The sequence below is a fragment of the Ruditapes philippinarum genome, unplaced genomic scaffold (assembly GCF_026571515.1).
Source record: "Ruditapes philippinarum isolate M1 unplaced genomic scaffold, ASM2657151v2 ctg973_1_1_1_1, whole genome shotgun sequence".
NCBI classification, from domain to species: domain Eukaryota; kingdom Metazoa; phylum Mollusca; class Bivalvia; order Venerida; family Veneridae; genus Ruditapes; species Ruditapes philippinarum.
In genome coordinates, this window is record NW_026865621.1 from 209,432 (window position 1) to 222,025 (window position 12,594).

The 12,594-nt window shown below is 33.9% G+C and overlaps 1 protein-coding gene across 1 annotated transcript in view; it reads right to left on the reverse strand.

Moving 5' to 3' along the window:
* LOC132729776 (uncharacterized) overlaps positions 1 to 12,594 on the reverse strand; it is a 44,508-nt gene that overhangs the window by 8,632 nt on the left and 23,282 nt on the right. The window contains exons 3-4 of the mRNA XM_060715597.1: positions 4,800 to 5,410; positions 4,085 to 4,112 (exon numbers count right to left, since the gene is read on the reverse strand). Coding sequence (XP_060571580.1) covers positions 4,085 to 4,112; positions 4,800 to 5,336 — 565 coding nt within the window. The 5' untranslated portion in view covers positions 5,337 to 5,410. The remainder of the gene's footprint in view (positions 1 to 4,084; positions 4,113 to 4,799; positions 5,411 to 12,594) is intronic.

The window sequence follows — 12,594 nt, forward strand, 5'->3', positions numbered from 1 at the left end:
TAGGCATGTTGCATATCAAACGAAAGATCTTGACAAATGCTACAAGCTCGTACTGTCAAACCGAGAGTGAAATCACTCATGCGTAAAAATCATTAAAATAACTAAAATAAGCTTACCCCAGTCTTGACTCCTCGACTATCAAACTATTTATGACAAGTTACGACAGGTTTAAACTGGTATTGCTATTTTTGATCAGCCAATAAAATTGAAAAACGATGACGTCTTAAAATAGACAGCCTCGTTTTGAACCTACTCTTTTTCATTAACCAATGAAAAGTGGAGAAGGTTGACTGGATAAATTTTGACATAAAAAATCCTTTTTGTCTTTTATGCAACACTTTACGATATCGATTTTCAAGATATTTTTTTCATTTGATAGACCTGACCAAATGCTTCAAAATAAACCCTAGGTTCTCGATTCGATTTTTAGCCGTTCTTGAGTTATGGCCCTTTAGCGATTTTTAAACCAATTTTTCAAAGTCCATAAAACCCTTAGATGTATATACCGTTTGAAAGATCTCTGCGAGTAGATACAGAAAATGTATTATTATATGGATCTATCTCTTACCGTTTCTGAGATAAGAGAGTTTGAATATGGCAGACAAAATCACTCATGCGGAAAACGCTCATAACTTTTTCGTTTATGAACGAAACATAGCCTTGTTTGGTATCAAATTGAAGGTCTTGACAAATACATTTTAGTCACGCGATCAAATCGGATGTTAAGTCACTCGTGCGTAAAATTCATTTATTCTCCCCAACCAACGGACTGATCTTATCAATACCTGTATCGAACGAAAGGTATTACTCACTTTATTCAGAAAATGTATATTTTGTATCGCTGACTAGGATAGGGCACGAGATATGAAGTAAAATTCAGTAAGATTTTCGCCTTCCTTAGTCAATATAACCTGGTCATGTTTGGTATCGTACGAAATGTTTTAAGGCGATCTTTATGAATACGGACTTAAAATCACTAGTGCATAAACGCTCTATTTCTATCAAACATTCTTCATTGAAAATACTGTACTTGAAATATAAACTCAATTTACTTCGTAATGATGTTTACTCTTTGACGTCCAATCACCAAATGACTGAAGTCATCACTGTGATACATTATACGCATGCGCTGATTTAAATTAAGAAATAACATTGTCCAATCAAACAGCAGTTTCTCTTTTTTACGGACTGAATGTAACCAATCAGAGAGAAGAATTATTTGACCAATCAGATTTTAATACGTGTGTATAAAAAAGAATATGTTTTTCTGCGTGTATTTTATCACTGGAAACAGGATCTGTCATCGCCGCTGCCGCCGCCGCCACCGCCGCTGCCGCCACCCTCACACCACCACAACCACCATCGACGATTTTATCCATCTTGGTATGAAATTAAAGGTATTTAAAAAAAACTTTCAGATTCTGTCGATACTCAAGTTTATACAGGAAGTTAGAATCACTCATGCGTAAAAAATATATATTTTTGTATTGAAATCATTATAATTCACTTATTTATGATCGATTTCAATGAATTTTATTCAAAGGTCATGAAGTCATGAGCTAAAAATAAATCGCAATCAAATGCTTGAATAAAAAGTTACTTTTTAAAGAACGCGGTACCTAGATCATTGTCAATGTTGGCAGTATGTATAGGTGTTCCTTTCCGGGTGTATGACTGTATTGTGGTCGATTTTCAACGCAAATGTTTACATAGAATGAATGATCTGTTTCATGTATGGTATCCACGCGCAAAAGAAATAGGACAGAAGAATGGATTGTTACCTGTACATATACTGGTTCATGTAAAGTTGACACATCCCCATTTTCTATATTCAATACCTGTATCCGATACAAATATGAAAGAATTCGTTCACGAAAATGGACAACAAATTTCTAAAGTTATTGATCATATTCACAGTGTGTTGGAGAAAAGAAGCTATATCTTGAGAGAGAACAGTTTACACTGAAAACGACATACATAAAACCCCATTATGTAAAATGATATATAACTTTGTAATTATATATGTTACCATATAGAAAATAAACATATTTGACTTGAATTAGTATTTGTCTTCTTTATATTTTAAGCGTATCAATCAATTACATTTACATGGGATCATTATACATAACAAGGCAATATTTTTCTTTACAACCTTTTATTGGGTACCTTTACATTCATTATACATGAAACTAAAATAAAATCGAATAAAATCGTCATTCCATTTCCTGCATTGCACATCAAAATGTGTTAAAAGGTCCTTTATGTTTCTAAATATGATGTAATATACACAATATAGACCGCATATCTTCGAATTTGAATCCTGTATTTGACTGCAATTCATCCAGTAAGGCTTTTATCAACGATTGCACAGAGTGAACAGTATACTGACTGGGTCGTTTACCCAATGAATTAAAAGACTCGTCTGGTCCATGACCTAATGTTTTCAAGATCCTTTACTCGTGTTTGTATTTGAAAATTCTCCTCTACTTATTTGAATTTATCTGGTGTACACACGGTTACGGGATATTTATTTAGCATTCTTCCAAATCATGCAGTTCGTTAGTTTGAGCTTGTAGCATTTGTCAAAACCTTTCGTTTGATATGCAACATGCCCATGTCATGTCCAAAAATAAGGGGAAAATCGTCATTTTACGCACGAGTGATTTTGTCTGCCATATTCAAACTCTCCTATCTCAGAAACGGTAAAAGATAGATCCATTTAATAAGACATTTCCTGTGTCTACTCGCAGAGATCTTTCAATTGGTACATACATCTAAGGGTTTTATGAACTTTGAAAACATTGGTTTAAAAACCGCTAAAGGGTCATAACTCGAGAACGGCTGAAAATCGAATCGAGAACCTAGGGTTTATTTCGAAGCATTCTGGCAGGTCTATCATTTGATGCGAAAAAAATCAAAATGTATATCTTTAACTGTTGCACAACAGACGGAAAACGTCTTTTTCTGTTGTATTTTCGCTCGGTTTTAGTTACATTGCAAATATAATTTTTCACATTCATGATGATCAGTTTTAAAAACATGTTGGCATTTTCTTTCCAAAATGAGTTTAAACTAATGCCCCAGTGGTATACTGACAGTTCAATAGCTTATTGCTTACCCGCTTTTACTTTAGACGGATAAACTTTGACAGTTGAATGGAGCATTGTCCGCATATCCGTTCCTAAATAAACATACGCCAGACCCAGTGGCGACTATAAAGAGATTAATTTTGACAGTTGAATAAACCATTGTCCGCACATCTGTCCCTAAATAAACATATGCCAGACACTGTGACTACGAACACGTTTGATACACTCGTGATCAGAACATTTAGAAATAATACACTAATGATTTGTGTCATTTGGTTTTGGACCGCCGAGGAGTAAACAAGTACTATTTTTATTCAATGTATATTATTTATTTTGACCATATTAAAAAAAAACATTAGCAATTTGTATGTTTTTTTAATTCTAGTTTATTTGCTTTTATTAATTAAAATGTTAAGCAGGTATTTATTTACAGACATTTCTTTTATAAATGATGATATTTATCTCTCTGTCTAGGGCCGAGGACCTGACCTTCAATGTCCGCGATTCAAGCCCTTAGATCATGTATACAAGTCAGCTCTGTATACTTCAGGGAGATATATTTTTGTTCACGTTTCTATTTATAACGTGATGATGTCATTCTTAAAATAGAATCCAAAAATGGCCACCGCACATTTGTTATTCAACACGTCCGCCGCGCATGTGTAGTGAGGTCATTTCTTCTGTGCAAATGAGTGACTATTTATAGAAAACAAAATGGTCGCCGCGCATGCGCAGTCTTGGGGCTAAAGAGACGCCTATACTACTCTCTAATAATCAAAGTGTGTTTTATGTTACTTAATCTGTGTAAAACCGCGTGTAACTCAGTCAGTTATCTTAAATAAGGCATCGGTATCGGTGTATCGTGTGTAAATGTGAAGTGGCTTGAAGCACATCGGGCCAAGAAGTTTTTGATCATACCTCTTACAGAAATTGTAATGACAATATTTTAACTCCATAGCAAGTAAATAGAATTATTTTGATCATAACAGACTAACCTTGTGATCGTCTAAACAATTCTTCAGCCTTAAATAGAAAGAACATAAACATAAATGCCAATGCAAATAATAACATGTATAATATACTTTGAATAAAATATTGAGACAAATTGATAAAATGAAATGCCGTATTTTCACTGTAAAATTATTTTTCACTGCAGTGAAACATATCTGTATTTTCACTGGTGTTTTCCGTACTACATTCTTCATATTTTAGCCAAACACATCATTAAAGAAGAATTCGTAAGAATTGTAAGGCCAAAAAAAATGAAATGAAAATTAAAAAACAAAATTTCTATAAATACAGGTTTTATTTTCATCTTGATTTTTTTGAAAATTATCTTATTTTACGAGTGGCGGTAGCATTGTTTCCATGCCACTCGATGAAAATAAAACCTGTTTTAAATCAAAAACTGAATATCACTTAGTTACCAAATTGAAGATATTGTAATGAAATTTTGAAATTATTCAAATCATCAATTTGTCAAGTTGACTTGGGTAACGGACGTTAGCAGGCTGATCAGAAATTATAGTCACAAATATGAAAATATGACTACAAGGTTAAGTTAAATTACAATGTCAACGTTTCATATAAATAACAGAAATTTATAGTGTCAGTATTTTACAAAAGATAAATTCGACTGAGATGTATTAATATGTTTCAATATTAGAAATATTTGACATAAATATATGTAAATACTGAAATAAAACGTACTTTGAAAGCATTGACCTTTTCTTGAAGATGTAATGTTTCGTATTTATCAATTCTTTGCTGAATGGCATCACTAGACTTCGAGTCAACAAGCTCAACCACTCTCAACAAGATAGATTTGATATTTGCCCACGTTCTTTCATATTCTGTCTCTGGCAATTCGGTATCCGCCCGATGACCTATAAACTCATTTCTGATATCCCTTAATCGAAGAAGATCAACACCAAGACTTTCGTCCTCCTGTTGTATTTTGTCTTTACACAAATTTAGTATAAGTTTCAGCAAAAGAGAAATATCGAACTCCTTGAGATCTATTTTAGAATGAGAAACAAGATCATGCTCATTCTGGTCTATGACAGGTTTTTTCCTTTCCCGTAGACTCGACAATTTATTTTGCTGCTCTGGAGATAAGAGAAAGCCTTCGATGTCTTCACTTTTTATCAAATGTTTGAACACTTTAAATAATACCTCTTTTGTCAGATTCTTATACATAAGAACAGTTCTAACGTAATACGTCGTCTCTTCGGACGTTTCACACATGTTGAATTAGAAATTATCATAATTGCATTGTAAGAAAATAAATGTCTGATATATATCCTCCATCACCAAAAGTTCTGAAAAAAGTTTAAATAAGATACTTTTCTTGTTGCTAAAATATATGTCAATTAGGATCTTAAGAGTATAACTGATTATATTTCTTATGATTAAATGGTTGATTTCATGACAGTCAAACATTTTTTTTTTCGTTTAAAAATGCAAAGACCCGAAGTCACTGACGTTGTTCGAATCATTTGAAAGAAATGTTTGGACATTTATTCTCAATGTCTTATAAAAATTGCAAACCAACATTGACAGAAATATCGCACATGTTTTGTATCGAGCAAGCAATGGTGTATGGACTCAATAATATAAATCTTGAGAAAGTGTGATCCCTCGGAAACATTAATCACAACAAAATAACATGAAAATTGCAAACTTGGTTTGATTGAATCTGCACAATAAGTTGAGTTTCACGAACTAACAAATGCGATATGAGAATTTAACACAATACTCTAAAAACTATAAACAAAACAGAAACACTTTTGAAGGTAACCACATATTAAAGTACTTTTTCTTCTTCTTGTTTTTATTTATTTCTTAATCATCTTTTCGTGTAATAGATCAACTTATATTCAATATCATTAATAAAATAGGCAAAATATACAAAAAGATATGGGTAAAATAAAAAAGACCGAAAAGAAATACGGAAAAGTGTCGCAATTTGCGGTCCAGGGTCATTAAAAACCATTTGTTTGTACAGAAATAAGAACAAGTCATCATTTTAAAATAACCATTAATTATGTTCCATATCATTCATTACATTATATTGGCCAGCATTTCTTATTATGGCCGTATTGACCATTACGCCACCAGAAAAGGGGCATTGAAATGTATTCGTTTATCTGACGATATACTAATAATATTTGCGAGGGCTTTCTCCGGAGTGTTCAAAACTTTGTATATTTATGGTTGATAACGAAAGGTGTTGTGGCGCAGTCTACAGGTGGTACTGGGGAAGGTGGGGAGGGGGTAGGTTTCAGTCTCCATAATATTCTTTTAACATTCTGTATTACAATTTTCTGTGTTGTATAATATTCCGTATAAATGTAATAATTGTTCATCTTCGTATTTACAATGTATTTAAAAATCCTTTAGTTATCATAAACACATCTATGCAAGTCCATTTTTCTGATTTTAATATAGTTTCTTTTTTTATTAGCTCACCAGAGCCGAAGGCGTCCGTCGTCCCTCGTCATGTGTCAACAATCATCTTCTCCTCTGAAACCGCTGGACAGATTTACTTCAAATTTGGTCAGTAGCATCCTTGTGAAAGTCACACCTAAATTTGCTCATATGATTTCAATTGGCCTCTTTTAGGGGTAAAGAGAGCTAAAAATAGAAAATCCTTTAGACATCTTCTTCTACAGAACCAATTGATGGATGATCACCAAACTTTGTCTGTAGCTTCTTAGGTAGTCTTTTATCAATTTTGCTCATATTAATTTGATAGGCCCCTTTTAGGAATCAAAAAGGCTAAAAAATATAAACCTTTGGACAGCTTTTTCTACAGAACCAATTGATGGATGATAACCAAACTTTGTTATTAGCATTCTTATAGAAATCTTTAATAAAAAAAATCCTCTTATTTATTTGCTTGGCCCCTTTTAAGGACTGCTAAAGCTAAAATACCCCAGACCATGGCATTTCTTCAAATAATAGTTTAATGAAAGGGAAACAACTCATGTTTGAATGTCTTTCATACATGTGACTGACCTGTTTGCTGATGAAATCATTTGAGGTCATGACCTTTGGCAAGAGAAATAACTTGAGCAGATTATACAGGATAATATAAGGACTAAGTATCAAGCGTTTTTTGGTTTCATTCATATTCACTTAATTAATTCACTACATGGAGTGTTTTCTCTAGAGAGCGTTTTCTGCGTTTTTGACGCAGTTCTTTTGCATTTGACACGGTAATATTTTAGGCTTGCGTTTTCCGTGACGCATATTTTTGCGAGCGTCGTAGTATATATTTTTTCTATAAATAGCAAGAATTTCATCACCTATCGGTCACATAATTTATCTTAGACGCTTAAGTGATTATTACACGTTAAAAGCGCTCAGACGTTTCAGATTTTGACGTCATTATCCGGGTAAATTCACAGTGTCTGCTTCAAAAAAAAGCAGCGAAGATTGACTTCATTCTTCAATATAGACAATGTAAATGTTGATGGGGCGACATAATCTACCGTAAACAACTCTGCGCCTATACCAAGTGAGGTTTCCCAACCAAATCAATCGGCGAATGTTGAAACAACTGAGAAATCCAAGCAAAGTGATAATGCTCCGAAGCGAGTTTTTCGTACCGAGTGGCTTGAAAGCAACTTTTGGTTGCAGTATGACGGTAATAAAATGACTTGCACAGTTTGTATGATTGAAAATAAAGACAATCCATTCACATCGGGATGCACAAACTTTTGAGCATTTGGAACTGCCTCGGCTATTATCTATAATAACCTCGGAAACAATACGGATTGAAAGTAGTTCTACCACGCAGTTTCAGATGTAAAAAGAAACAGACATAATGTAAAACGATTGTATTAATTGACATCTTATGTCTATTCCGGTAACTCTTGTGCTTGAAAATATGTCTAATTTAAATATGCCCACTGATGTTCAATTTTAAATTGTTTGCTATTGTACCGTATGGTACTGGTTACGGGAGTTGACGGAAGTTAACGGAAGGTTCCGGACCAACCGGAACTAGTGTGTTAGGCTTGACAGTTGGGCGCCATATTAGTGAAATTTATAACTAAAAGAAGTAGGCAATTGATCCAGACGTGGAAAGTAAGTCGATTGTTCGTATTGTCAACCCTTTTATGAGCAATCGCGACAGTTCTATTTTGGTGGCAGCTGTTATTTTTACCTATTCCGTTCCGAAAGATAGACGCTACCAAAGCTCTATAATTTTACCGATTGTGCACGAATTTGCCCTCAAATAAAAAGTTTGTTGTCCCATACTGTAAACCCCATACATATTTTGTATGTGACATTTTGTGTATTTATTCACAAAAGTTCAATTCAAAAAAATGTTCATCAAAATTAACCCTGCTGTAGTGGTCATTTATTCTGCATTATTTTATTCTACATAGTCTCATGGGAACACACTTGCAAAATAAATATTTTGAACAAAGCCTCCAAAATATTAGGGCAAAATTTTTCAATAATTAGAAGGGCAAGTAAAAGCTGGACTGGTCTTTCAGCAAGTTCATTTGAAAAATAACACTGAAAAACAGTTGTTTCTGGTGAGCGGCTAAGGGTCATCATGGCCCTCTTGTATTTATATTTAGACCAACAGTTCCGAGCGGTCAAAACAACAGATATATATGTACATGTACATTAAAATGTACCGCAGAAAACTGCGGCACCAACGTTTTTAACTTTAACAGTTATATGTTAACTGTATGACAGTCTGAATTCTTCTCTTTCTGTCTCTTTCTTATTAATACCATAATAATTTCACAAAAGTTTAAAAAAAGAACAAATGAAATAAATGATCCTTAAATAAGAAAACCACTGAAAATTCATTTTATCAATTATGAAATTATCGATTTGACCAATCGGAATGGTTCGATTAAGACTGATTAACGCGCTAGATTTCAAAAGCCACGCAATGTTAATTCCTTCCTTTAAGTCAAACAGATAATCAGATTAGAAAACTTCAAATAAATATGTTAGATAAAATTAATGATAATAATCGAGTTGTCATACATGTAACGTAAATAAACATAAATGTGTCAGACCCGTAAATTGCAATAAACATGTCAGCGGTCGTGCTAATTGATAACTTTATATTTCTCAATTTCAATAATTTAAAAACATTTCCTAACGTAATCAAGATAATATGATAATTTCACGAACAGAAATTCGAAAGAATCAAATGAAAAAAGAAATCCAGCATAACACAGGTCCAATCGCGAAGATCGGTCACCAGGAAGAAACTGAGCATTAATTCGGAGTAACCAGCAAGATTCCCTGAATCAAAATTAATACAACATGCATTGGATATTGTTATATCCTTCCTTACTGTAGTCTGCTATTTATAACTATATTGCATGATGGGTAATACTGTACTGAACTTCCGGTAAAAGATATAACATGTCTTTCTAAATAAACGTAGTTAAAATCAATGTGTATCTTATAATGTCTATACCATGGACATAACATCTGGCGACGAGTATATCAAAATATGTGATTAACTGTTTGGGAATTATTTAAATATAAACATTTTACTTGTTTAAGGATGAATGACGAAGTAAACTAAGTAAAACAATAAACAACTTGCCACATTTTCCAAGTTTCGATCTTGAACGGACAAACATTCGAGGAGCAACGGTGGAAAAAATGAGTGTACGTTTGGATTTAGTTATTCAAGGGATGTTAGTGGACGGGATGATGACAAAATAGAGCTCTATTACACTACGCCGAGTGAAAAGGGTTACGATATTTATAACAAATTTTTGAGAAGAGGACGAAAGAAAACATATGACGCATCAAAGAAAGTGGTTAGTGACTATTTTACGCAACAGGAAAGAACACGATTGAGATATACATTGTCGAAATATTAAAAAAAAAAAAAAAAAAAACAATGGAAAAAAAAAAAAAAAAAAAAAAAAAAAAAAAAAAAAAATCGTAGAAGGAACAAGTGTACATTCAAGAAACCGCAGAACGCGGTGAGTTTTCGGGAGACTGGCCAATCCTATCAGCGCGGGAATTATCGGCGCGTGTTGCCAACCAATAAATGCATGAAATTGTGGGTATGAATTTCCCCACAAGGTACCCCTTGTCCAGTGAAAGTAAAACCCTGCAACAAATGCTCATCAGTTGGCCACTTTGTGCGGTGTTTTCAGAAATCAAAACGAGGCAAAGTAAACGAAGTAAGCCGTGAAGAGGATTTACAGTCCAATTCAGAGGAAGAATGCCTCTATAACATAACAGCATAAAGTGTCGAAACGAAAACAAAAGGAAAACGCCTCAAACAAAAATAACAGCAAATGAGAAGAAAATAACAGCAACGATTGACACAGGTTCAAGTGTTATCATTATAGATGAAAGGACTTATAATAACATTGGAAAACCTAAAATTCAACGAAAATATTTACCGAAACTTTTACCTTACGGAGGTGGCAATCCGCTTCAAATGAAAGGGTACATGAATTTATCTGTTGAAATAAATGAGAAAATAACCGTAGCAAAATTCTATCTTGTGAAAGGAAATTATGGATTTTGATCGGCTATGACACATCATGTGAAATGAAATTAGTCAAGATAACACTGAACATCTCCTTGAAAACAAAGATAATAGTGGATAAATACACTGGAATTTATAAAGGTATTTAAAAACTATAAAACAAAACAGTGAAATTGCACATCAATCAAAATGTGAAACATGTAGCTCAAAGAAATAGAAGAACACCATTTCATTTGAGAGAAAAAGTGGAAAAAGAAATTCAAGCCTTGTTAGAAAATGATATTATTTAAGAAGTTAAAAATGAGCCTACACCTTGGGTATCACCAATCGTCTAACCTCCAAAACAAAATGGCGATGTAAGACTCTGTGTTTGTATGAGAGAGGCCAAAAAAGTCATAGAAAGGGAAAGACATCAAATGCCGACAGAAGATGAACTAATTCATGATATGAATGGAGCAAAAATATTCAGCAAGCTCGACCTCAAAGCCGGGTACAATCAGCTTGTCTTACAAGAAGAATCGCGGTATATAACAACATTTGCTACACACATGGGGCTTTATCGGTATGAACGTTTGAATTTTGGGACAGATTCTGCTAGTGAGGTGTTTCAAAAGACCATAAGTGAAGTAATACATGATATAAAGGGATCAAAATATATTTCAGATGATATTATTGTATACGCGAAAAATCAAAGTGATCATGATAAAATAGATAAAAACAGAATCCCTAAAGAAAGCATTAGATAAAGTTTTCAAGGCTATACATAAAAGTGGCATGACATTAAACAGGTCTAAATATGAGTTCAATAAAAAATAAATAACTTTTTTGGAGTAGTATTCGAGCAAAATGGAATGTCCCCTTCCCCTCAAAAAGTAGAGGCAGTCAAACAAATGCCGGAGCCTACAAATGTGACGGAAATGGTTAGGGTTAGGAAATGAGAAGTTTTCTGGGTATTGACGTCGGTTATACGTTCAAGGTTTTACCGAAACTTGCGACATCGTCGGAAACCGTTACGACACCGTCTCACAAGAATGGACACTCAGGTGGGAATGGGCATTGAGCAGCAAACTGTCAGGACATACTTCAATCCGAGCAAAGTTATTGAAGAAATAACAGATGGATCACCTGTGGGAGTCTCGGGAATACTCACACAAGAAGGCAAGGTGGTGGCTTATGCATCTCGATCTTTAACCAAGTAGACGCGAGGTACAGTCATACTGAACGAGAAGCTCTTGCTTTGGTATGGTCATGCGACATTTTGCGATGTATCTAAAGGGAGCAACAACATTCACGTGCATTACAGATTGCATGCCTTTGAAAAGAAACAAGCACCACTAAGAATCGAATATTGGGGATCGCAACTTCAACCGTTCAAAATGAAAATAGGGTATAGATCAGGGAAAGATAATCCCTCAGACTTCATGTCCCTTCATCCATTAAAACATAAGGAGGAACGAAATATAGCAGAGGAATACGTGTCATTTGTCAAAGAACAATCAGTACCAAATGCAATGACAATAGATGAGGTAAAAATGGAGTCATTTAAAGATTAAACAATGCAAAAGGCAGTTGAATATACAAAAAATGGAAAATGGTATGAATTTTTAACACTGATTGACCCGGAAATAGACAAAGAAGAATTATCATCCTTTCGTAGTATAAAGGACGAATTGACTGTATACAATGAAATACTATTGATGAAAAATGATAAACTAGTGATTCCAAAATCACTCCGTGAAAAAGCAATAAAACTAGGACACGAAGGTCACCAAGGAATTGTGGAAACAAAAAGTTACATAAAATCGAAAGTATATTTCCCAAACATGAATTCTGAAATCGAAGCTGCGATTCAAAAGTGCTTAGCATGTCAATCAAATTTAAATAACCAAGACCACGCGAACCTTTGTGAATGAGTGAATTGCCGTCGGGACTTTGGCTCAATATAAGCGCCGACTTTTGCGGTTCGTTAGAAAACGGGGACTATTTACTTGTGGTAATAATAAAAAG